The following is a 27,217-nucleotide window of genomic DNA, read 5'->3' as shown; positions in this document are numbered from 1 at the left end:
AGACCAGAACCCAAGAGTCCTGGTTCCCCTCCCCCTGCTCCGATCACTACACCCCGCTCCCCTTCCAGGGCTGAGAACAGAAACCAGGAGTCCTGGCTCCCCACCCCCTGCTCCGATCACTACACCCCGCTCCCCTTCCAGGGCTGAGAACAGAAACCAGGAGTCCTGGCTCCCCACCCCTTGCTCCGATCACTATACCCCGCTCCCCTTCCAGGGCTGAGAACAGAAACCAGGAGTCCTACTTTACTTTCATTATTTCGCTCAGCACAGCAAGTGAAAGCAGACTCTGTTTTGTTAGCTGCCCTTTCCGGTCACAAACCCCCACAAGGCTGGGGATGGGAGGGGAGTTGTGCAAATACAGCAGGGGGAGGTACTTACATTTATTAACAAACTGCTCTACGGTGCATCGTTTACACACGTCATTACGACATTCTGGCCAGCACTAAGATGTGCCCAAAGCAGAGCCCGAGGCTCTGACCCTGCAGCCCTCACTCCCCACAAGGGTCCCACTGAGTTCAACAGGACAGCTCCACACAGCGCAGGTCAGGCGGGGAGCATGACAATGGCCCAGACCCTCAAAGGTACGTAGGAGCCTCACTCCGACTGATTTCAATGGGGGTGAAGTGCCTGCACTGTTTGGAAGATCTGGGCCAATGTCCCTTTAGATTATGAGGATTGTGCATACCCCCGGCTGGCAGGAACAGGCTTACAGGATGCCTGACAGCCCAATTAGCCTCTTCTGGGGCATCTGGAGGGCAACGAAGGATTAGCCCCAGCTGGGGAGAGGCAGGCCAGGTGGGCGCTATAAAGGAAGGACTGCACGGCCAATAGGAGGAGACCGGAAGTTGGGAATTTCTGTTCTCTGGGATTGGAACTACAAAGGGATCTGAAGGGAGCATCTGGGACCATCCCTGAAGAGAGAGGGCAGCCAGAGATTCATAAACAGGCCTGAGGGAAGAAGTCTGAGAATCAGCGCCTGGGCAGTGGAGCCTGGGAAGGGGGAAACTTTTCATTCCTTTGAGCTGGGCCTTGGTTGGGGCGCTCAGCGTGAGCTAGCCGGAGGACCAAGTCACTGCACAGACCCCTGACCTCCGGAGGAGCTGCAATGCCAGATCTTGCCACAAGGAAGTGCTCCAGGATGGTAAGTCTATGCCAAGGACACACACAAAATATGGTGGCTTGATCCCCTCCGTCTGTGCCTCATGCACCCCGCACCAATCCCCTTCCTGTGTCAAAACCGAGATCAGCCTAGATCCCTAGGGGCCGTTAGCTCATCTAGCTGGAGCTGTCAAACGGAGGAGGGTTCCCACTACACTGAGCCCCGTGGCTTGTAAACCAACACTTCAGCCCGAATGATCAATGCCGTGCGATTGTGAGTGACCATGGAGAGCAGTTTTCCAGACCTGCCAGTTACTCAGGGAGCAATGGGATCATTAAACCATCAAACAAATATCCCTTGAACATGCCCCTGCCCCAGCTTGAGGTCTGGACAGGATCTGGGGCCAAACAAAACCCTGGTGTCACACTCTGGGCCAGATCTGGGGCCAAAACATAAACCCAGAGCTAAACACATGCCAGTGGGGTGGCGGAATCTTTCCCCAGGATGAGGCTGATGTCTAGGTTGTGAAGGTGAAATGCTGCAGCGATGAGACAAGGATGCTGGTGGTGAACTGAGGCGGTGGGGTAAATGAGCGACAGAGAGCAATGCAAACAAATCTTCCCGCCTTGTGGCTGTCTGGGCACCTGGTCATGCTTTCCCCAGGCTAGGGAGGGACCAACATCCCACCACCCACCTCAGGTGGAGAATGGACCTGCTGCTGAACACTGTGCACAGTCACCGAGACTTGGCTCCCTTTGCTAGCCTGGGAAGTACTCTGCACCACCAGCCGCTGCAAAGGGATGATACAAAAGAAGTCCTGGTTAATGACCACCTCGCAGTCAGAGGAATGCCAGGTTCTGCTGGCCACTGGGGAGCAGAGCAGGTCATGGCCGCGCTGGTCCAGAGAAGCGCCCGAGCTGAGCAGCCGGTGCTAGTCCAGAGTGTAAGTGAAGCGGTATTGGCTTTGGGTAACAATACTCACCAGTACAGCCCGAGCCAGAGCGTCACTGGGAACAGAACTTACAAGCACAGTCAATTTCCATTCGGCATGTTCGGTATTTATCTGGACTAACTCCCCCACAGAACCGTGACTAAATCAAAATGACCTCTTTGGCTCCCTTCATCTGCTTGTGTCTGGCCAACATCCAACAGGCTGGCCACTTGTGTCCCAAGGCAGGGGGCGTGCCATCACTTGGGGACTTCAAACACTAGACAGACAAAGCGGAGAGAGAAATACACTGGCTGGAAAATGGGGTAGAGGATATAAGGGCTTTTCCATCTCTGCTTTCTTTGAGTTAGTGAAAATAATCTGCAATGGGGCAAATTCTGTAGCATTCCCTTTTTGTAGCTCTGAGGAACGGCTGCCTTCCAGCACGCAGACTAACGCCACACTGGCCAAGGACGTTTTATTTCTCTTTCCAAATGCAACTGCAACCTGCCAAAAACTGGAAGCATGATGCAGCATTTGGGTCCCATTCTCTTCTCCTTGAGCCCACCTTCAGGAGATGCCAGCACGCAGAAAATCTTTGCACCCAGTTGATAGGTGGTTTCTTCACCTGCCTGGCATGCACACAGGCTGAGATGTGGTTTTAGGTTCTTTGCAGTTCCTCTAGCACTGCACTGTCCAGCCAGCTGCATTACCCAGGAAAAGGCTTTTCAGGCCATTCCTAAGGAAAATGTTAGCCGAAACCGCCAAAGGTTAACCCAGGGCACTGCGAAGCAGGCATGAAAGCTGGCCCAACTAGGGATTGGGACAGCATCTTGGCTTGGAGATCTGGCTGTGGAAGAGCCTCTCCAAAGGGAGGGGTGGGAGCCCCAACACATGGAACTTTAAAATCCGATTGGATAAAACATTAGTGAATATACAAAGTTAAGCCTATAATACAAGGGCTTGTGCCTCAGGCTCTCTTCCTACTACAGTGTCCATCATGCTAGTCCAAACAGATGGACCTCAACTGGCATGTCTGAAGAGCCCATCCCTGAGGTTTGCAGGCACTACAGACCAATTACAAATTCAGGTAAGATCTGTCCAGATCGGACAGCCAAGAATCTGTCCAAATCTTTGGGTGAGCTGTTGGCTGTAGGGTTCTGATCTGTCTGGATTTTCTACTGCTCTGCTGGTTTGAGTGACAGTCTGAGAAAGAGGCAAGTCATGAAGCTCACCCAAAAGTGGTGAGTGCTGACTCACCCTGACATCTCGCTATCGAGAAGGCTTTGTGATGGAGGAGGTCTGACCCATTAAGGTCACTGTAGATCAACATCAGAACCTTGTTAGGGATCTAATAGGGAATAGGAACCCAGCAGATGCTGTGAAGCACAGAGGTCTTCTGTAGCTTCTTCTGCTTTGGAGATGATTTCAGGCAGGCTTTTGACAGTCTCAAGTAACATTCTCAAAGAAAGCTAAAGAAATGTGGTCTAGATGAAATTACTGTAAAATAGGTGCAAAACAGGTTTAAAGATCATCCTCAGTAGTTATCAACAGTTCAATGTCAAAATGGGGGAAGGTATCTACCAGGGTTCTGCAGGGGTCTGTCCTGTAACAGGTGCCATTTGGTATTTTCATTAATGACTTGGATAATGGAATGGAGAGAATACTTATAAAATCTGAACATGACACCAAGCTGGGACGGGTTGCAAACACTTTGGAGGACAGGATTAGAATTCAAAACCACTTTGAACAATTGGAGAATTGATCTGAAAACAACATGATGAAATTCAGTAAAGACAAGTGCAAACTACAAGGCTTAAGAAGGAAAAATCAAATGCACAACTACAAAATGGGCAATAACTGGCCCTAGGGTAGCTCTGCTGAAAAGGAGCTGGGGGTTATAATGGATCACAAATGAAATATGTAATAGGAGCCAACAATGTGATGGAGTTGTGAAAAGGGGTAGGACCATTCTGGGGTGTATTTGCAGGAGTGTGGCATGTAAGACATTGGAGGCAATTATCCGGCTCTACTTGGCACGGGTGAGGCCACAGCTGGAGTCCCATCTCCAGGGTGCCACACTTTAAGAAGGATGTGAACAAACTGGAGAGAGTCCCCAGGAGAGCAACAAAAATGATGGAAGATTTAGAAAATCTGACCTAAGAGGAACGATTAAAGACCCTGGCCATGTTTCGTCTAGAGAAAAGCAGACTGGAGGGAAACCTGAGAACAATCTTCAAATATGCTAAGGGCTGTTCAAAGAGGACAATGATAAGTTGTCCTCCACATCCACTGAAGGTGGACAAGAAGGAATCAGCTTAATCTGCAGCAAGGATTTCGGTTAGATATTAGGAAAAGCTTTCTAGCGAGAAGGAGAATGAAGCTCTGGAACAGCTTTCCAAGGAAGGTTGGGGAATCCCCCTCGTTGGACGTTTTTAAGAACAGGTTGAACAAACCACTGTCAGGGATGGTCTGGTTTGACCTGGCCCTGCCTCAGTGCAGGGGGCTGGACTAGATGACCTCTCGACGTCCCTTCCAGCTGCACATTTCCATGATTCTAGGAGTTTCCATGCGATGCGCTAGCTGCAGCTTCCTCTTCCTATGCCTGTCCTTTAAAGCACAGTAGCCATCTCCAGCAATGTCCACCATTCAGCAAATGCTCCCACCATTAACCTGGTAGGTTTCGGTATGAAGAATCATCACACAGGAGTCGCTCTCCTCGATATCAGCAGAGGTGACAGATTTGGGGTCTAAACATGAGTTTAGAAATATCTCAGCAACCCAAATTAGGGGTCGTTTAAATGTTAATCCTTCAGGGGCTTTTAGACAACATCTTTTCAACAAGAGGTGCTGGGATAGGAACGATCTGATGGTGTGTTTCTTTTCTAAGGGAGAGCGTTTAATGCTGTCCTTGGCCAAAGTTTCTCACTGCACCATCTAGTTGTGTGCGAACTCCCAGAGACAGCTGCATTTCAGTGCTACCGTGTGTAGTCTGAACTGCTTTGGGAAATATTTTATTTATTTCATGTAGAGGAAGGAAGCTGCCAAACCAACCATGAACTGGAAATATGGGAATGTTGCTTCCTCTCCATAATCTTGCCTAGTTCAGCATCTGCGACCCCTCTGCTTGTGTGTAGCTGTCAAATCCACATGAGTTTCAATCACTGATAAATTCAAGGCAAGACAACTTGCCTGGCAGTATTTTTTAACGTGGAAAGGAAAAGCCAGAGGCAGAGCGGATCCAAGTTTGCACAGAACTGAAACTCCCTTGTGCTGGACATGCGGCAGTCTATCCCAGACATGGAGGAAACCACTGTTTAGATAATGATTAGTGGCCTGCCAGCTGTGCTAGATGAATGATAGACACACAAACCTTCTTGCAGTCTCTGGATGCCTGTCCATATGCCTCCAGCTGCATCTTCATTATAAATGTAATGCTTTACCAAGATAGCACCTTCTGTCAGAGGGCATCCCCCATGCTATTCTGACTCATACTGCCTGCCCCAGGAGAAGTAGGTAAGAATTAGCCCTGATTTGCAGATTGGGAAACTAAGTGGTAGGGAGAGTATGTGATTGGTTCAAAGTTACAGAGACAGTCAGGATAAGAATCCAGGAGTTCTGACTCCCAGCCCCCTGCTCTGACCACTCACCACTCCTTTCCGAGAGCTGGGAATAGAACTGAGGAGTCTTGCATGCCCTCAAAGTCCACCAGGCAGACAGACTGTGGGTGAACCAGAAATGGAACCCAGATCTGCTCACATCTGTGTGGTAGATTCTGTGCTTTAATCACACGACCACCTTCTTTCTTAAAACACGGTCACTGTTTTTAGACGGTCCATTCCACAGGCCAAATAGCCCTGCTCCCCGTTTGCTGGCACTGCAGGAAGAGCCTCTGTGTCTTCCGATGCCCACGCCACAATTCCAACTATGACCCATCTTTGCTGCTGTGCATTTCCCTGAGACCAATGCTGGGATCAGGTAACCCAAGCATTACATAAAGGATCTGATTAAATTCCCATTAAAATAGGTGAAAAGACTCCTATTGCTGTCAACGAGAGTTGGATCTGGCCCTACATAACCAGGGATTAATTGAGCCCAATGGGTCCAGTTACCACTTATGTCCTAGGGCTATATTCAAACCTGGAATAAGACGGGGCAGTTCAGACGGCCTCTGGTCCAGAATCAGATGTGGCCATAAATAATGGCGTAAATTACACGGGGTGTAAAGTGAGTAGAGAATGGGGTGTAGATGCTATAAACCTCTCTGGCATTCAGTGAGCATCCAAAACATACGTCAATTACACACAACAGTGGCTGAGTCAGATTAGTGCAAAGGAGGCAGAACTCACCCAGCAGCTGTGAGGCCCTGTGATATGTAGGAACAACAGAGGGTGCTGTGCAAAACGCATGACAATTACACAGCAGGGAGATGCAAAACGCACGTCAGTTACACATCAAGGGGCAGAAGGCCTGGGGAAGTGGCAGGAAAAACAAATAACGAGTAGGGAAAATAAATGAGTTGGCAGGACCTCTTTTATCTTCCACCCTCCTGTGATTTGCTTTTCCCACCTCATGCCCCCTGTGAGGAACCGCGAATGTTCTTAATGTGTTCTTTGAATACTGGGTGGGGAGTACTGACCTGGAAAGGTTGCAGGGACAGTCTGCATTGGGGGATGGGAGACTTGCCTTGAGGGAGGATACATAAGCCAAGAGGGGGGGGTTAGAGGCTAGGTAACTAACACCCTCTGCCCGGAAAACAGAACAAAGGGTGGAGAAGAAGCCGGGGGAGGCTGAGTAAGATGGCTGGAGGGAGTTTCAGTTTGGAGCTGGCTGGAAAAATGGAGGGGAGCCCAGGTGGGGCTCTGGCCTCCCTGCCCCCTGTCCCCCCAAGAGGGACCTAACTGAGGGGTCTGGTAGTCTGTACCTGCAAGGCCTGTCTTGGACTGTGTTCCTGTTGTCTAAATACACCTTTTGTTTTGCTGGCTGGCTGAGAGTCCTGGTGAATCGCAGGAAGCCAGGGGTACTGGGCCTTGTCTCCCCCACACTCCGTGACCCCCCCTTACATCAGCTAAGTAAAATCCTGCTCCCATGTAAGACAATCCACCTTTAGCCACTAACACACTGGTGCTAGGGGTGCTCCCACACTCCCTGGCTTTAAGCTGTTTCCATCATATACAGGGGTTACAGTTTGGGGATGCTGAGAGCCGTTGAACCACTATACAAATTGTTCCAGCTCCCCTGCACTGATGTCAATGAGGCCTAGATCCAACCCAATCCATTCTTCTGACCAGCGTTGCACCCAACACGCAACCCCATTTAAGGCACCACTAAATCTGTTCCCCAATCTCGCTAAACAATAAGCTTCACCTGCACCAGCTGGATTAACTGATCTGAATGATTCTTACCCACCTCTAACTTCTAATCTCTTATCCGCTAACACGGCGAGTCGCAGAAGCACTGTTATTTCCCCGGTCAGCATGATCAGGTGCCCCTCATGCAGCCTGATTTTCCTCGGGCTTTAACAGCGGTGAAACTCCGTTGTTTCCGAGGAGTTACTCCTGCTTTGTGCTGGTCGAAGGGAAAGGAGGATCAGATCCTCAGGGTGCTACTTGTAGGTATGTGAAAGAACTAAACATGCAGTGAGGAAGCTGTGCCTACAACTATGTTCTGGGGGCAGTTTAACACAGAGACACTATGAGTTGCAAGGTTGCCAAGCACAGGGGGTTGCAGGGGAGAAGTGTGGAAGAGCACAGGACACAGGGCTTTCTGAACCATCGCTTACCTGCTGCGGCATTTGCACACCTGTTAGCTGGAGGGGGGATACCGAAGGTGGCTTAGCCTGCACGCTGGCTTGAACCAACAGCCTCTGTCAAACAAAACACCCAGAGTTCAAGGTGAATGGAGGAAGCAGGAGCGATTACAGAAACGGCACCTGGACAATCTCTGGTTATCATCAGGCCCCAGCATTTAATAAAGCACCTGGCAGCAGAGGGCGACAACACACTTCACAAAGGGGATGAAGTATCATCATCTCTGTTTGGTCCGAGGGCGCAGAGCGACCTGCCCAAATTCATACAGTAACTTAGTGACAGAGCTGGGAACAGAACCCAGGAGTCCTGATTTCTGGTCCTCCCCACCCTGTAACTTCGAGAAACACTTCCCTTCCAGAGCTGGGAATAGAACCTAGGAGTCCTGACTCCCAGCCCCTGCTCTAACCACTAGCTCCTGCTTCCCGCCCCCAAGCTGGGAACAAAATCCAAACATACAGCCTCCCAGCCTGCCCTAGACCACTAAAGCTGAAATGATTTCATGTTCACCAGGCTCAGAAGCAACGAACAAATCCAAGGAGTCCAATTCTAGCCTGATTTATTCCCCCTGTAACAAGTCTAACAGCACCCAGCTGTGCCCCAGGAAGATCGCCTGCTTGTCCACCTACCTGCTGCGTGGCCTGGACTTGCTGCACCACCTGTGTTGGCACCCCAGACTGTGTGGCCGTCGAGCCCGGGCTGGACTCAGAGACGGAGTCACTGGGCCTCATGGCACCTTCTGAATTTTGGAAAAGGAGAAGAAAAGGTTGCATGAAAAGTCTGAGGAAGGCAATTCAGAAAAGGTGTCCAAATCCCTCCTGTATATTTCAAGGGGGTCTCAAGAGGCAGCCAGGGCTAGTGGACTGAGCACAGGACTGGTGTTGGGACCTATGGGGAGTTCTAGTCACAGCGCTGGGAGGGGAATACAGCTCCCAAACTTGGGAATGGAACCCAGGACTCCCAATTCCGTGGCTCACTAGTTTCATGCCCACATGCAGAATGGCACTCTCTGCCGTTGCGCATAATTCCTCTGATTACCGTACTGCACCCATTGTGAATTTCCTTCTAACAGAAAGAAACAACCAGCAACTGCCCCTACCAAAAACTAGTGAGAAAACTGGTGACTGAGGTCTCTGATTCAGTCGGCCTGCTCGATGGACCCTTAATGCAAAGATTCCCTGCGAAGCAAGCCAGGTACTTACGATCACAAGGAGCTGTACAGAGACAATCGTAATACATGGTGCAGTGGGCACAGGGGTGTGCGTTTGTGTTTGCTCCCCTTCCTTGCGAGACAGGTAATAAAAGACCCAAGGCTTTTATAACCTGGAGCCTTGGCCACCTAATCCCTGCCAGTTCTCACCAAAGCTGGTTTAGTATAAACATCCCCATCCTAGAAGGTGCAATCCCAACCCTCTGATCCTTCCAGGGAGGGGTAGGGGGAGCTCATCTGAGGCTCATTCTAATCTCTGAAGGAGATCACATTTCATGGGTGTCTCGTTTGACATTATCAACAGAAGAGGAGGAAAAAAATAGCTCAGCGACCTTCCAGGATGGTGAATTAGTCTGTTTCCTTAGGGCACTTGAACAAATCAATGTTAATGCTGGCTTTAACAGCTTGGGAACCCTGGGAGACGAGACTGGCTAAGCGGGAAGTCCTTTTCCCACTTTAACAGCTATGATTCCATGGACCAGTGAGGATGGATTTTGAGGAAGCTTTTGCACAATGGGTCATATGGGTTTGGTGCTCTGGCATTTCCTGATGAATTGAGCGGGGCCCTTGCACTGGTAATGTACAGAGTATCTGGCACATATTTGTGTTGGTTACTTTGCACACCGCAGAATCCCAGACGTTAAAGATGGGAAAAAAAGTGTTAGCCCAGTCAGGCCTGATTCCTGCAATCTATTTTTCACACAGAAAGCTGCATTGCTACCCACAATGATTCTGATGCAGCTTCCAGAGCCTGAGGACCTTATTCGACTGATCTGCCCGAACTCCCACGGTCTTCAATGAGCAGCCCTGGCCCCTTTTTTCCTAACCCAGGTGTCAGGAGTTTGGACAATGATCAGTTAGGTGAAACTTTGTCAAAAGCCTTCTGAAAATCCAATTTCACTGGCTCTCCCGTGCCGTCCAGCAGCACAATGCCCCGTCATCACACTAGGTCATTAAAAGGGAGGTGCAGTGGCCTACTGGACAGAGTACAGGACTGGGCCATTTCCTAGCTCTGATTTTGCTCTACAGGGCAACCTTGGGTGAGTCACTTTGCTGCTCTGTGCCTCAGTTACCCCATCTGTAAAATAGGGATGATGACAGTGAGCTGCTTTGTAAAATGCTATGCGATCTACTGGTGAAAAGTGCTAGATAAAAATGAGGGATGGTTCTTTTTATTTTGTTAAAGATCCCATCCCATGCTCTGTAAAGTGTTTTGGCCAAAATTCCTGCTCTCCCCACTAGTCAATAAGTGGCTGCACCCCTCTGCCCCAGAGGCAGGTGCATTTCAGTGAGTCTGTGTGTATGTGCGAAGGTCAGGATCAAAGACCTTAGAGAAACGTAACATTATTATAATATTCCTTCCCTTTAAATTCTAGCTCCTCTAATTTAGATGGGTATTTCTAATGTGCCTAAAACTGCAACAGCCATTGATCCAACAGAACTTTAAGTTTACAAAGCATGTTCAGACCTGAGTTAAGCACCACAGCTACTCTCTGAGGTAGGCAACTACCAGTATTATTACCTCCGCTGTGCAGGTGGAGAGATGAATGCCTAACTCCCATTCAGATCCAGGTGCCTAAATAACTTCTGCAAAGGAAAACCAGCTCTTTGTGCTGTCTGCAAACATATCGGTGCCTGTTTCAATTAGATTAAGTGGGAGATGAATGCAGAAAGAAATTGGCCCCTACACAAATTCTTAGGTGGCGAGGTCTTTGCTCAGCTGGGCATCAAGTCACTCCCACCCCCTCCTCCTTCATCTAAAGGCCAGATGGTAAGTAAACCTTCATTATTATTGCTTTCCTTCTCACTCTCTCTTTTTAAAGGCAGCAGAGCGTGGGTTCCTGGGATTATAAGGCATTTTGTGTTATCAGAACTGTTTCCACTGCTACACTGGTGGGGAGAGAGACAGAACAAGAGAGGCTTGTCTGATTGCACCAGGGTCAGTGTTATTGACTAAGGACCAGATCTCGCCAGGTGCTAGAGGGTGGCAGTCAGTGGCAGTTTGCAGAGGCTCAGCACCTCTTGGCAACCTCTCTCCCGATGGAGTTGAATGCCTCACAGGTAGGGTCCCCCTCTGGGCACAGCGCTGTTCACTTTGCTGACAGGCGCTGGAGAACGCTGCTCCTGGAGTGCCCTCATGGCTTTCCAGGAGCGAGAAGCGATGCCCGAGAGAGGCACGCTCGCTTCCTTCACAAGGCAGCAAAGCGAGGAACTGGATGGTTGCTCTCCCAAGACCAGCTTCAGGGGCTTGCACAGCCACAGCTCTGAGCTGGCCCAGTAAGAAATGATTTCTGGAAGAGTGAAGGAAACCAGTGTCTTCTAATAACTAGGTGCATATGATCACCCCTCACACTCCCCCTCTAGCCAGCCAGGTACTAAAATTGGGGCCTGATTTTCAGAAGTTCTGGCACCCATAGTTCCAGCAGACATCAACGGAGCTGCATCGATCTACACTTAGTGAGGATCATGGTCTTTATTCCAGAAAACTAAAAGGAATAAGATTCATGGCAGATCTCTGACCTGCATCACTCCAGGATTGCGAACAGAAGGGTCAATCTATTATGACATGGTCTGCATGGTTGATAATCTGCCCTAGCTCACACACCCCTTTGAGAATCACAATGAATTTTCTGACTAAAATGCAAGCTAGCTTTAAAACCTAGTGCCTGCAGACAGCCCTTAATGGAACTGAACTGGAGGGGAGGGAAGTGTTGGGGGAAGTCTGCTAGAAAGATAAACTCCAGCTTTGGTTGTGGGTGGATGTCTTAGGACCTTACAGGGAGTAGCTCGGTAGCTAGAATCTGATCCCCCAGCACCTTCTCCAATTAAACTTTCCACTGCTAGGAAAATACAATCTTGTTAAAACTCCCAACCGGAACATGAATCAAAAGGCTCAAGAGATTTCTCAACAGCTTAGGTGGAGCCTGATTATTATCTCAAGCTATCCAGGTTTCTTTGGATGATATTTCATGCAACTCTGCAACACGTGACTGAAGTCAGCGGGAATATTATCCATCTGTTTTCCTTGCCTGCCCTCAGCTACTTAGTAACAATCTTCCTTTCTATAGGAAACCGACTGCTCCTGATCTGGGGGTGTTTAGATCTAGAACGGAGGGCTGGTTGGTTCTGACTCAGTTAACTGGAAATGTTCCCCCATTAATGTATCTCTTTGTACTGCTTATTCAGACCCTGCCCTGAATCACAATAATGTGCTACAATAAGGATTTCCTAGCATGATCTGACAGGGGACAAAGGGCCTTCACGCACCTGCCTTCTGAGACAGAAACTAGAAGATAGCCCCGGACAAACTGTGGTACCTATGGATGGAGTTCAGTTCTTAATGCACCTTAACAAACAGGCAAGCACTCAAGCATTTCTACTTACTCACCATTCATCTACTCCAGTGATGACTTAAAGGATTGGAAAACCTGCCTTACTGTGATAGATAGACTCAAGGAGCTCAGTCTAACCAAGAAAAGGCTAAGGGGTGACTTGATCACAGCCTGCAAGTACTTGCACGGGGAACAAAACTTTGATAACGGGCTCTTCAATCTGGCAGAGGAAGGTCTAAGAAGCTCGGCTGGCTGGAAACTAGACAAATTCAGCCTAGACGCAAGGTGCACGTTTATAACAGTCAGGGTAATTAACCACTGGAACAAGTTACCAAGAGCTGTGGTGGATTCTCCATCTCTAGCCATTTTTAAATCAAGACTAGATGTTTTTCTAAACTCGTACACACAGGAATTGATTCAAGGATGTCCTATAGCCTGGGTTATACAGGAGGTCAAACTGAGGATCTCTACTGGCTTTATAATCTATGAAACCCTGATAGATTGGCTCTAGACCAATAAATAATATGGTTATAACAGTGCAGAGCTATGGTAATAGATAGGTTCTACAGTGACTAACCTATGGTTTTATGACTTCTTGTTTCTGTTAGACCTGCGGAGGAAACCCAGTCCTGGGAGAATGAGCTGGATTCTATTCTGACTCATACATCACCAACGGAACACACTACATTCCAAATTCAAATCTGAATTGATGATGCGTAAGCCAGAAAGAACCTGGTTTGACTCCCCGATCTCAGGGGGAGTTTGCGGTCTGGTGGCATTAAATTATTATCTTTTTACTTGAAAAGCGAGTACCTTTGTATCTGGAGTTGCCGAGAGATGATAAAGGAGGAGCCTCGCATAAATATTCTCAATAGCAGCAGCGCACTGGAATAAGTCCATCTCTTGCTGAAAGTCTCTTGATGTATGGTTAGTTCTCAGTGGAGAGTCAGCTCTCCAGATCACTGTATAAAGGTGCCTCTGCTTACCTGAGCCTTTTCCACAGCTTGGATATATTTTAAAGCACATGTTCTATTCTGAAGCATGATTATTGCTCCTTCGTACCTCTCAGACCTTCGCCCTGGCAGGATCTACCTGCTGACTGTAGAGGCAACAGTCAGATGTGGCTGCTTCTCACTCTGATTAGTCCTGCGGAGCCAAGAGAGCTCTGGGGGAGCAAGGCAGAGTCTCTTGTGGCTCGTGCCTCATCAAGAGAATTGCTGATTAATTCCGAGGGGGTTACAAAGGCAATGAGGCTGCACAGCTGTCCCTGGGGGCAGAGATTCCCTGCAGAACCATACTACTGGTGCTGATCCAGAGGATGGCAAGAGGCCAGGTGGACAGGGATGATCAGGAAGAGAGGAAGGATGGTTCCAGTAGTTCAGGCACTGGCGTGGGATTTGGGAGACCCAATTCAATTCTCTGCCTGTGTGACCTCCGCCAGCTCACTTAGTCTCTCTGGGACTCAGTTATTCACCCGTAAAATGGGAATACAAATATTTCCCTGCTGCCCGAGGGGGCCTGAGGGTAAATACAACAAAGACTGTGAGGCGCTCAGATACTGTGGTGGTCCAGGTCATAGAAGGACCTAAAACACATAAGAAGGAGCTCATGCCCATCTATTGAAGGCAGAGGTGACTGCTATTTGTTTCAATTACATACATGTACCCAGAGGCTGTGTCCATAGACAGATAATATAAACCTCTAGGCCTGATCCTGTTCTTGCTCAAGTCAGTGGTCTCCTGAGGGAGCAAGACTGGAATAAATACACACAATGTTCTGCTGAAAGGGGCTAGCAGTGAATCTTGTATCTAAAGACAATCTCAGACCTAAAACTTATGTTTGTGGCAAGCATAGTTTTAGGCCCAATAGAAAAAACAATAAAGACTCTTTAGGTAGCAGAGACAGCTGCAAACATGGAAGCTACCGCCCAAGGCGCTAGGTCACATGATAGGTCAGAGCTAAGTTGTATGGGCCGAGGGGTTTCCCTGGTTGCAAACACAGGGGCTAGGATGTTGGCTGCTGCCTGTGTGTGTTGGAAAAAACAGCCAGGAGTGTGAGTGTGACCTTGAGGTGAAGCAGAGTATCTAGCTTCTTGGGCACAGAGCTCGCTGGAGGTGCAGGCACTGGGATTTCTGAGGAAGGAAATAGCCTGCTGCTGTTTGTTTCTATCGTCAGAGAAACAGCACTCAGCAGACATTTTTTGGAAATAAACAAGGTAACACCAAGAATATACCTGGCTCATATAATCGATTCCTCAGCCTAAACAATTCTGAAAGGCCCCTGGCATTAACTAACCACTCAGACTGAAGGAGCAACCATAACATGTGAGAAGCCATGAGGCTTTCCTCCACCACACTCCTCCCAGACTTACCGGACACCGTGACTATGATATACTGCTGTGGGGCTGGTGTTGGAGTTGGTTGGCCCGTGGCCTGAGCCTGCGGCTGTGGGGCCTGGATTTCCGAGACATACTGTTTCTGAGTGGCTGGTTGTTGCTGCGTGCTTTGCAATTCCGCTACATATTGTTGCTGGGCTGGTGCTGGTGCCGCCGTTGTTGCCGTCGCCGTCGGCTGTTGCTGCGCCTGTTGCTGTTGTGACTGTTGCTGAGCTGCCTGTAATTCCGTAACGTACGCCTGTGTTGCCATGCCAACAGTGGGGAAAATGATAATAAATAAGGCTTTTTTTTTTTTTTGCTTCCTTTTGTTGAGAAAAAAAAGAGGAAAAAACAAAATAAAAAAAAGAAAGAAAGAAAAAACAATTAATCAATTGTAAAGCGGATCTGAGGATAGAAACAGCTCCCTGCTGTTCTATTCGTTAACCAATAACTTAATTACACCCCACGGTTAATAACTAATTACAGTCAATTACAGTAGGAAAAAGCAGTAGCAGAGTTCATCTTCCTCTGCACAAACAGGCCTGTTTGTTACAAACAGTAACGGTTCTGGAGAAACCTGTTCAGAACCAATCCCCACATTATGACTGGATGCAATTTACGAAGCTGCGTCAATTATCTTTCCCAGATCCCCACCACAACACACCCTTTTTAACTGTACTGAAATTGGAGATCAGCCTGCTTCTGCGCTCCCTTCCACTGAGGGAAATCCGCAGTAACTCCACCAAAGCCAGTGGGCATGAGGGAGAGGAGAAGCAGGCCCTTAAGCTGGCATTTTTGGTAGTAGCCTCGGATTGTGGGTGCCCAACTTGACCCCGGTTTCCAGAGGCGCTGAGTGTCTGCATCTCCAAATGAAACTGGGATTTTGGAAACTGCATCATTTCCACATAACAAACAATCAAGCTTCAGCTTGACGGATCAACTGCAACCCCAGGGGCAACTCTCCTCTTACACCAGGGCTGGATTTGGTCCAGCACCTGGGAAAGGATAGCTTTGCACTCAGATGTGAAACCCGCGAGACCATATTCTGCAAATCAGTGACACTGATGTAAATACACAGATTCACATCAACAGAGCAGAATTTTGTCTCCAGGCCTGCTGGAGATTCTGACAGCATCACCAGCTCACCCCTTCCGAGGCTGAGTCCTGTGCATTTCACTGTGTTGGAGATTCATGGATAAAATTAAAATAAAACAAGGTCCATCAGCTCCTACGGATATGGAAACATCCCAGGACACTTTTCAAAAGAGTAAGGCAGGGCTTTCTCTCTCATTCATGGCCTTTGGTCTGACTCAATATGGCCGTTCTTATGTTCTTATGTTAAATTTCCCTTGTGCACCTGCTGATTGCCCCTCTAAGCCCCAGAAGTGACTGCATTTCACTGGTGGTTTATGTTGAAGGGTTTACAAAAAGCTTTGCAGTGAAAAGTGCTATGCAAAAGTTAAATATTATTAGAAATCTGAAGGTCTGAAGCAGGCCGCATCAGCAGAAGGGAGCCAGGCCGCAGATATATTAGAGAAGGAGAGTGCTCACTCGTACAACTGACACACATCACACTTACTGTTACAGAGCATGTTCATGTTACAAGAGAGCCCATGGCAGTAGAGTCCAGTCTACAGTAATCCCTTGACACTCCCGAGCGTTCTTGGACTGAGGATCTCAAAGCAATTTACAAGCATTAATTAATTAGGGATCTCACAGCCTCTGGGAGATGCTAGTGAAGTGGGTAAACCGAGGCATGGAGCGAGGCAGTGACTCTTCCCAAGCACACACAAATGAGTCAGTGGCAGAGTTAGGATCAGATCCAGATTTCTTTTCACCTGATCCCTTACTCTACCCACTAGACCACAGTGCCTTCTAGCCTAGCAGAACCTCATCACCCTGACTGCCAGCTTTAGTGTGATCTAGTGATTAGAGCAGGAGCCTGGAAGTCAGAGCTCCTGGGTCTCACTCTCTAATCCATCAGTGACCCACTGGAAGAGCTCAGCTGAGTCACTTTGCCACTTGATGCCTCAGTTTCCCCATCTGTAAAACAGAGATAACACTGAGGATTGATTAATATTTGTAAAGTGAGTTGAGATCCTCAGAGGGGAAGTGCTTTGAGGAAGGGCCTGGAGCAACTCCACTCAGCTTTGCATAGACCGATCCCTTTCTCGCACTGCTAAAGATAAGGACAGAAGCTCAGACAGCAGCATTTCTGGTGTGTGTGCTCCTGCGTCAGGGTCTCTGAGGGAGAAGTAATAAGAATCATGTGCCGTAAGCAGCAGCCAAGGCCATCAGTTGCTTCTCAGAGACAACAACCCAGACTCTGGAGTTAGAGGAGTCATGACTCCCTAGAGTCTGCCCTGAAGCTTTTTGACAACAGTTTTCATTTGTCACTCTGATCTGCCAAAGCTCCCACCCCAGAGCCAGTCCAGGGGTGCCCGTTTGCCCTTGGTGTGCTTCCCAGCTGCATGCCTCCCAGCTCTCCCTGTCCCTTCCACCTCGCTGGCTCTCAGAGCCCACAGAGCTACCGTAGCCTTTTATTTTGCTCAGCAGTAACGCAAGGAATCTACACGCCCATGTCTTGTAAGACATTGGCTCAAGCAGGTTAGCATAAGTAAAGCAGGCCCATGACCCTTAGCACTGATAAAATGGCCTGACAGTTACCCTAGATTTGGGGAACTGGGAACAGCTTGCTCGAGAGAGAGAACTGGTTCATAATGATACCAGGCAACATTAAGAACACTGAGCTGAGCCTGGACGTGGGAATTTTAGGATAGAATCGTTGGCAGATGTTTAATCACAAACTTGCTTTAGCAATAGGTGATGTCTATGATAATGAGCTAAAATACATGAATATTTTAACCTACAGGATACGGGCACCCTGATATTCTGAGGGGAGGAAGCTGGATATGGACATGGAAGGCTGGGCATCTGAATAAATATTCACGATAGGGCCCAGGCCAAGCCCGCATGTAACGGGGGCTGGGTGTCCATTATTGACCCTTCAGCTTTTCATTGTTATCCACCACCACCCTTTGGGTGTGAGGGTTCTGGACCATCGGACGCATTGGGCATCCCAGGGGCAGGGCTGCTCCTTTGTCTCTCACCGCCAGGTCCCCAAGGAAGGATGTGAGTAGATACAAGTATCTGAGCGTCCACACACACACACCCCTACCTCTAAAGCTGCTGGGGACTGAGGTCTTTTCACCCAGCAGCACTACAGACTGCAGCCACAATCACAGCTGGGAGAGATGGCTTAGAGCAGGGGTTCTCAACCTTTATCTTTCTGAGGTGTCCCCCTACCCACACATGCTATAAAAACTCCACAGCCCATCTGTGCCACAATAACTAGTTTTCTAATTAGAAAAGCCAGGGCCGGCGTTAGGGGGTAGCAAGCAGGGCAGTTGTCTGGGACCCCTTGCTGTAGGGGCCCCTGCAAAGCTACATTGCTCAGGCTTCAGTTTCAGCCCTGGGTGGCAGGGCTCAGGGCCCCCGGGCTTCAGCCCCATGCAGTGGGGCTTTGGCTTTCTACCCTGGGTCCCAGCAAGTCTAATGCTGGCCCTGCTTGGAGGACCCCCTGAAACCTGCTCGCGGCTCCCCAGGGGGCCCCGGGCTCCTGGCTGAGAACCACTGGCTTAGAGGTCTAAGCATCAGGTAGGAAAGAACTACTGCCTAGAGCCTCTGGAAGGAGGAGTTCTAGTTCTTAAAGCAGACCTTTGAGCTGGTTCTAGTCCCCGCTCTGAGAGGTATGTGTGACGCCGGGATTCTATGCCCATCTCTATGACCTTGAGCAAGCCATCCTCTGTGCCTCAGTTTCCCAATTTGTAAAATGGGGATAAGGCTAATCTGGGGACAGAGAGGATTACCTAGTTAATAGCTGCAAATTTCACTGAAGATGTGAAGAGCTTCTCAGCCAATGAAAAGACCTCTCTTTTCTGACATTACTAAGTGTCCCTATGGATCATTTGCAGCCATGGGCACATGCGGCTAGGCAGGCATTTCCCACATGCCAACAGCACTGCAATAGCCAGGATTGCTTTCTGGCAGGCAGGAAGGCCACAGCATGCGCAAAGCCGCAGTGCTCAGCTTAAGGCACAAGGCACAATCCACATTCCAAAGGTTTCTGTGCCCTTGGTCACTCCTTTAGGAACATGCCGAGCTTGGAAATAACCTGTCTGTTTTTAGATCCATTCCCCACCCCCAGAATGAATCACAGCAAACAAATATGGGGCCTGATTCTCCGAGATGCTGAAGGGCCTGCATTTCCACATGGGTGCGAGGCCCCTTCTGAGGCCCAGGCCTGGGGCAAGTTCCTGGCTCCAGCCACTTGCCGATTCTCCTAATGCTGTAGAGCAAGAGGGCCAATCTCTCAAATCAGGCACATAAAACCTTGTGAAAGGGCCTCTGGATTGCATTAACCTGTCCTCCTCCCTCAGAGCAAAGGAACACTCAGGGCTACTGAATGCCCCAATCAGAGGAGACATCTCACAAGGCTGCTCCGATCTTTGGATGGTGCTTTTTTTAAAAGCACACAGTAGTCTAACAATGTGCTATGGAAGCTTCCTCTGCACAAGATGCTGAATGCAAATGGCAGACAGCTGGGAGACTCAGTGACCACGGGGAATGAGCAAGGTGTTGGGGGAACTGGCTGGTTCAGGGGTCACCTCTCGACTGCTGGTCCCAGTCTACATTGGTAATTTTGTAGTGACCAAAAGTTGCCAGCACCTGGAGTTATTTTAGTGACCCATGTAAAATGAGTCTGGAAGTGGTCATGGGCCAATTCCTAGTGACCATCTTAGGGGCTTGTCCACATTCTCCTTCCTACTGGGTTGGGGTAACAGCACAGGAGAGGTGGCTTGTGCACAATAGACAGGATTGAAGTGTGTTTAAGCAATGATCCTGAATTGTGCTGCACCTCATGGTTTTATCTCATAGAATCACACAAATGTCTGGCTGGCAGGGATCTCAAGAGAGACATTAAATCCAGCCCCCTAGAGTATCCCTGACAGGTGTCTGTCTAACCTGTTCCTAAAGACTCCAATGATGGGGATTCTACCACCTGCCTTGGAAGCCTGTTCCTGTACTCTGCTATCCTTACAGTTAGAAAGCTTTTCCTAACATCTATCCTAAACCTCCCGTGCTGCAAATGCAGCCAATTCCTTCTAGTCCTACCTTCAGTGGCCATGGAGAACAATTGATCACCATTCTCTTTATAACAACCCTGAACAGATCTGAAACTGCTATCAGGTCTCCCCTCCGTCGACCTTTCCAAGACTAAACATGTCCAGTTTTTTATTTTGTCCTGATAGGTCAGATTTTCTAAACCTTCCATCATTTTTGTTGCTCTCCTGTGGACTCTCTCCAGTTTGTCCTCATCTTTCTTGAAGTGTGACTCCGAGAATTGGACACAGAACTCCAGCTGAAGCCTCACCAGTGCTGTGCAGAGTGGGACAACTACCTTGTGTCTTATATATGACACTTGTGTTAATACACCCCAGAATTATAGTAAGAATATATATGATATTATATTAACCTTCTTTGCAACTGTATCACATTGTTGACCCATATTTCAACTTGTGATCCACTATAACCCCCGGACCATTTTCAGCTATATTACCACCTAGCCATTTATTCCGCATTTGATTTTTCCTTCCTAAGTGCAGGTCCTCTTTGTCCTTTTTAAAGACAGGTATTATGTTTGTCCTTCTCCACTCCTCTGGGACCTTACCCATTCTCCAGGATTATCGAAGATCACTGCTAATGGTTCCGAGATTGCTTCAGCTAGTTCTTTAAGCACCCCAGGATGAATTTCATCAGGCCCTGATGACTTGAATACTTCTGATTTATCTGAACATTCACATCTACCCTGCAAGCCTGAACCGGGCTTCTATAGTATCTGGGGACAACGCTGCTGTGAACAAATTCCCCTAGCATGTTAGGATTTACAATGGGACCTAGCTGACTGTCTTGGCTAATGGTTAAATGGGCCATACTTGCCTCTTACCCCAGAGTGGGTCTCTCCAAGGCTGGAGGAGGGGTATATGCACAAGGGAAGCTTGCCTTGTCATTGTTCTACAGAGCGGTCTCAATCCAACACCTTTCATCAGCATGAAATTCACCAAGGTTTGAAGGTTAAAAACTCTTACACAATGAGCTCAAATAACAATAACAATCTCATGTTCCTGTAGAGCCTTTTCCTTCTAAAGAATCCCAGGGAGCATGTTACACATTGGCATTATCACTAAAATGCAGCCATCTCTGGTGGTGGGGGATGTGGCAGCTATTTAACAGAAACCTGTATCCAGCCGAAACTGCAGAAGCAAAATGGAATCACCTGAGTTGGAATTTGGCCAGGAACCTCAGGTTAACAGCCTGAGCCTTTTGATTAAATGTCATAGTTCACAATGTGTAGGACCCTGTCTGGAAGTGCTTTGTGTGGGTCTGTAAGCATACAAAGATGCTCGGGAAGACCCATGTCTGCTGCACAAAGTGGGGGGACCACACAGCAAAGACCCCAGTGGCTGCCAACTGCTTGAGAACCTGAAGGTGAAACTGGTGAGGAAATAAAAGTGAAACTGACCAAATTCAGCCCTGGACCCAGCATAAATAATGAGACGTGAATCTGATTTGTAAAATCTTTTCCTTTTATAAATTGAAGGTGTCAGGAGTAACACAGATAATGATAATTACTACTATTCTGTACTTCTCTAACACTGTCTATTGCAAACATTTATGAATTAAATTTCTTAATGCTTTTGGGAGGTGGGTATCATTATGTTCATCTTACAGAGAGGAAAACTGAGGCAGAGAGGTTAATGTGGTTTACCTGAAGTCAAAGAGGAAGCCTCTCATATAGCTAGAAATGGAATCCAGAACTCTTAACTGCCAGTCCTGTACGTTAATCACAAAACTACTCTTCCTTTCAAAGAAAGGCAGGAACACTTCTATAAAACATATGATCTTTAACCTGACTGTTTCCCTTTATTTGTGTTAATTTTCGTGTTTAATGACACAAAGTGTCCACTCACTCCAGCTCCACTGGCCCTTTAAATGACAGATTTGTCTCATCAAGGATCAAAGCAACAGACTATTCTGCCGAGCTTGTCTCTTATTCTCATGCACTTTGTTCTCCAGTTAGATCCTGTGAACAGCATCCTCCCCTCCACATGCATGAGACAAAGTGCTGGAATCTCTTCACAAAACATGTGATTTCCTTAACGCTGGCTGGGGCCAGACTGATACAAAAGGGCATGGATGACAGGAACAAATTAAAACTCTCCAGGCTTTTGGAATGACAAATTTACAACCAAGATCCCTGATTAGAGGGCGTAAGATGCTGAGCATGCTCAACTCCCTCTGGCTTCAAGAGATGTTGAGGGCACTCAGCACCTCACAAGGTTATATCCTATATCCTGACTTTTGCAACGTAAGAGCCTCCTCTTCCTTCTCACTCAACCTAAACTGAGCAATGTCCATACAACTCCTAGTTGCTACTCCCCACAAGCCTCATCTCTATGTATAACAACATCTCATTCCTCCCCATTTTACCTATCCCCTTGCAATTTATTTGTGAAATGCCCAGCAGGAGATCAAGGGAAAAGTCACACAAAGGACCCACAGTCCAAGATAAACGCAGCATCGTAATACAATTATGAAACAGTAATGCGAACCACAGGAAAATATATGGAAGGTGCAAATCTACCCCCTACTGAACATTTAAAGCCAGGGAATGGGTAATTTAGAGCCAGGGAGAAGACAATTTCCCTGGCGAATGGTCCTCATCCCTAATTTTCCTGAATTGCTCCAATTTTGTTGACAGGATTCAATTAACTGAGGACATGCATGGGTCTGGCAATTGTTTCCAGGGCCTGGGAAATGCGATCATGCTGTGTCTGATCTGTGGTATTTTGGTGCTATGTTGTCATCTCCCAGTGCCACAGTGTGACAACACAATGACACTTTGACACACTGTCACAATGACATTTTGCACACGCATGAGCAGCGGCAGCTTTGATGCCATTTTGACACAATACTGACGTGTCACCCACAGTGTGATGGCGTTTGAGACATCAGCGTGAGGCCTTGTGGAGTGATGACATTTCAAAGGCACTGTCACCGCCTCACCTTTTGACTCCACATGATGGCCATTGGGTTAAGACATGAAGTTTCAATGTATCATCATCACCTCTTGTGGCTCAGCGCTGCTCTGAGGCAAGACCCCCTTTTGCCAGGACGAGTTTGACATCATACAATGATATCATAATGCATCCTCTGTGCATGCGATGCTGCTATTTTGACTTCCTAGTATATCTGAGTACATCACCACCACAACACGGTGCAAAGCGGTTCTGATGCCACGCTTGGGCGTTTTGAAACCTGTGGCCCTGGAATACGGTCTTGACTTCTGAATGCATCCTCGTGCTGGGCCGACACGAGGCCCTATCCGACTGGATCCTCACGGCGTGGGGGTGATGCCATTTGGATGCCTCCCTGGCTGACCTGGCAGCGCCTCACAAGGACGTCCTAACAGACACCGGCCGGGCAGGGCAGCGGGGTCCCGGCAGGCGCGGTCGGGGCCGGGGCATTTTACCCCCTGGGGATGAAGCCCTGTGATGTCACAGCATGACATCACTGCCGCGCGCTCTATGACATCACAGAGGGAGCCCCTCCCCCACTTTGTAAACCCACCTTAGTGTTGGGGGCAGGGGCTCCCCATGTCGGCCCCGCCCCCTCCCGTCCCCATTGGTGGCCCCCGCCGCCCCGCTTCTTCTCATTGGCCCGCCCGCCCACCAATCACCGGGGAGCGCTGTAAGCCCCGCCCACCGGGCCTGGGCCCTTCTTAATCCCGGGGCAACGGCCGGGCCCTCACTGGAGCGAGGGCGGCGCCTTCCTCTGGCGCGAGGCTCCGAGTCATCGCCTGTAGCCCCCTTTCCTCTCGGGGGCGCGCCCCCCCCGCAGCCATTTTGTGTGGAGCGGGAATTAGAGTCGGACCCACCTGAACTGTCCCGCCCCGCGGCCCGCTGGCGGAGCCCCGCGGAGGCGGCTTCACTTCAGGATCCGACGCGCCGGGGTCGGGTGGAGCCGCCGGTCATCGGCCGCGGCGGTGCCGGATTTTTGGAGGGTATCGATTAGTCGGGGGGGGGGGAGGGGGTCCGCTCGGGGCGGTTGTTGTTGTTGTTGCCGGGTTTCCTGGTCGCCACGACTACCGTGGCTATGGCGCCCTCCGTGTTCCCTCACCGGGGCAACTGTTGCTACCCACCTCGGCTACGGGCGGGGCCGAAGGGGAGAGAGGGAGGCCCCGGGGCTGATTGGACGGAGCTGGCCGCTCCATTGGGCACTCTGGCTGTCAATCTGTACCCTGCTCGCTCTGGTTGGTTGCAGGCCGTGCTACTCATTTAACTACCCGCTTCCTAGTCTGGTTTTAATTGGTCTGTTTCGCTTGGAGCGTGTTGATTGGCCTCTCGTCACGTGTGTCTCCACGTTGATTGGGCAGTTCCTCCGTCGGTCTCGGGGTGGGGCGGGGGGGTTGAGGAGGCGGGTTGGGATTGGCCAGTCAGGGCGTTGGCGGGTTGCAATTGGTTACAGACGCCTTCAGTCAGTTGGAGAGGAAGTGTCAGTTGGGGACTGTAGAGCCGCGCCCCAGCGTGGGAGAAATGCGCATGCGGGCTGTGCCCTGTGGGATGATGGGAAATGTAGTTCTTGGTTAGCAGAGACTAGGTGTTTCCCTGCCTGTCTCTGCTGTGGCTGGATGGCCACTGACCATCTCCTATCGCAAACATTTGACGTCACTGCGCGGGGTGTGACATCACCCTGTGCTTCAAAAACCCACAGTGATGCAATGCCTTGTGAGGCAGTGATGTCACTGATATGCAGATGACATCACTGAGTGCTCGGTGGCACTGCATAAGCGTGCACCCGCCATAGAGCAGATCCCCAAAGCTGTGCCCACAGCGTGCACGGGCTCAGTGAAATGCATTGACACAGGCTGCTGGCCTGATCACAAATCTGCAGGGGGGTGCTCCTGGGACATTACGTCCCGCACAGCACAAGTTGCAGGGAGGCAAGCTTCCCTATAGCTGCTCCCCACATGCCAGACTACACACCTGGCCAGGTGCACTCTTTTTTTTTTTTTTTTTCCTGACTACCTCTGATGCATAAAGAGGAAGGGTGGTGCAGTGGCTAGGATGCTAGCTGAGGACATGGGAGATCCAACTTCAATTTCCTGCTCTGCTACAGCCTCTCTGTGTGACCAAGGGCAATTTTCTGGGCCTCAGTTCCCCATCTGTAAAATGGGGTTAATCACACTCTCCTGGCTCACAGGGGGAAATCAGTGTGTTAAAAGACTGTAAGGTGCTCAAATCCTATGGTGACAAAGGTCCCATGTGAGACTCTTAGGCAGATAATTGGCCTCTCCCCTTAGGAGAACCTATTTGATGGCCTGCTGGTCTTTCCTTGAATGGTCAGGAATCAAACTGGAAAATAAGAAAAAAGGAAGGATGTTGTTATGGTAGCGCCCAGGAGCCCCACTCCATCATGCTGTGCACTATACAAACAGAGACCGAAAAGAGGGTTCCTTCCCCCAAAAGCGTGCTCTCTCACCCTCTCAAGACACCAGAACGTGATTCCACTCTCTGGTGCTCCTTGGTCTCCCTTTCTGGCGAGCTTTGAAATAGTTAGTGATGTTGATACTTTAAGAACCACGGTTAGGTTTCAAAGAGAACGCCCCATTGACACAGACACACTTCTCAAAGTCACAGGGCCAGATTCTGACTTGCCTGGCCCATTTGCAGTCATTAATACTGTAAAAGCAGCAAAGAATCCTGTGGCACATTATAGACTAACAGACGTTTTGGAGCATGAGCTTTCGTGGGTGAATACCCACTTCTTCAGATGCTCCAAAACGTCTGTTAGTCTATAAGGTGCCACAGGATTCTTTGCTGCTTTTACAGATCCAGACTAACACCGCTACCCCTCTGATCATTAATACTGGTGACTGGTGGGTGCTGTACTACTGTATTGACTTGAGAATGTCTGACACTTACTTTCCACCTGTATAAAGGACTAAATAAACAAATTCTGGACACTGGACAATCAAGTTCTCTGCAGCCATCCCTGTATCGTTTCCCTGCTAGACTCTGTGCTGCTGCCCATCACCCTGACCGCCAGTGTCTGACCACATTCCAACGGTTTTTCTCTGCAATCATAACGTGAGAACTGAGATCTTGGCGCATGAGAGAGCAGCTTCCAGAAAGCATAAAGGGTGCGTGATCCACCGCAGTTCCTCACCTGGGAGTGGCAGGTCCTCTGTGCGGATGTGCTTTAGCCAGGCCCAGAGGGACCCCTCTCTTGTTATCTCACAGATTTTTGTTTCTGAGCCTGTGCAATCCCCTGCCTGTTAAATGAAACTGACAAAGAAGGAAACCTGTTTCTCAGATTCCCAAGATCCCTGAATTGATACTTTAGGCCTGGTATTCAGGTAAAAGTCTACATAGTTACCAGATACATGCAGCTTGGCTTGTGCTTTCCAGGGGTGGGGATAGCTCAGGGCACTGAAGCAGCAGGTGTGAAACTTCCTGTCATCACAGGTTCAAATCCCCCCCACAGGGACCGCTCCAGCCTTCAACTTAAATTGAAGTCACTTAAATCACGAGTGACTCCTGTGAAGCTGGTGCAGCTATGCTGGGGTGAGATCTGAATCAGTCTGCATGTCTCATGGAACACGCCTTTAAAAACCGACTAAGTGGATGCCTGAGAAGTGTCTGGGGAGGGGAAGCGTTTGCCCCAAAGCTGTCGCTGTGCGAAATACACATGAATCTGGGGGAAGTGGCACGTGTAGCTCTGTCTCCTTTATCTCCAGAGAAGAATAAGAAATGTCAAAGGAGACATGGTGGCACTGTTCCCCCCAGCACAGGGAGCGTCTCTTCCCCCCCCCCCCTCCCCCCCCCGGGAGAGCATGGAGTGTGACTGAGTTTGGAAATATTAGTTATCAGCTGACAGGGCAGGGGCTGCACCGTGCTCCAGCCGGGATTATCTCTGCACCACAGGCTTGCATTTGCTGCACAGCGAGGAGGAAGGACATAATTGAAAGGAGATAAGCAAAGGTTACAGTTGCTCCTGCTGTCTGGGGTGATGCGAGAACGCCCTGTGCTGGGTGATGAGCTTGTGGGGGAAGTGCTGAAGGGATGAGATTGGAGAGCTGGGTGATGCACCTGTGGCTGCGTGTGTTCCTGCACTGCTGCCTACAGTGCCCCCTCCTGGCAGAGGCTGGGGTTGGAATATCTGTGAGCACCTCACAACCGGCTCTCTTCCAGCTTTCCCTATAAGGAATGGCCCGTCTACCATCCACAAAGCCTAGGTCCCCGTAACGACTCCAGGACTGGAGAGGGCAAAGCAGACAGACAAGGCTGTGACAGATCAGGAGAATCCCAGACCTCTCTGTGCCTCAGTTTCCCCCCATGGTAAAG

General features: G+C 49.3%; 1 protein-coding gene across 3 annotated transcripts in view; it reads right to left on the bottom strand.

The window, feature by feature from the left end:
- The window catches only part of RFX1 (regulatory factor X1), a 52,834-nt gene extending 28,960 nt beyond the window's left edge, over window positions 1-23,874 (bottom strand). For 2 of the 3 annotated variants that reach the window (XM_030545850.1, XM_030545853.1), the window contains exons 1-5: window positions 23,749-23,874; window positions 14,748-15,073; window positions 8,464-8,573; window positions 7,810-7,893; window positions 1,794-1,889 (exon numbers count right to left, since the gene is read on the bottom strand). In XM_030545850.1, coding sequence (XP_030401710.1) covers window positions 1,794-1,889; window positions 7,810-7,893; window positions 8,464-8,573; window positions 14,748-15,021 — 564 coding nt within the window. In that variant the 5' untranslated portion in view covers window positions 15,022-15,073; window positions 23,749-23,874. The remainder of the gene's footprint in view (window positions 1-1,793; window positions 1,890-7,809; window positions 7,894-8,463; window positions 8,574-14,747; window positions 15,074-23,748) is intronic. The other variant, XM_030545852.1, reaches the window with a different exon arrangement.
- Between the last annotated feature and the right edge of the window lie 3,343 nt (window positions 23,875-27,217).

Source organism: Gopherus evgoodei, unplaced genomic scaffold (assembly GCF_007399415.2).
Source record: "Gopherus evgoodei ecotype Sinaloan lineage unplaced genomic scaffold, rGopEvg1_v1.p scaffold_40_arrow_ctg1, whole genome shotgun sequence".
NCBI classification, from domain to species: domain Eukaryota; kingdom Metazoa; phylum Chordata; order Testudines; family Testudinidae; genus Gopherus; species Gopherus evgoodei.
Note: the sequence above shows the minus strand (reverse complement) of the source record. Positions and strands in the feature narration are given on the sequence as shown.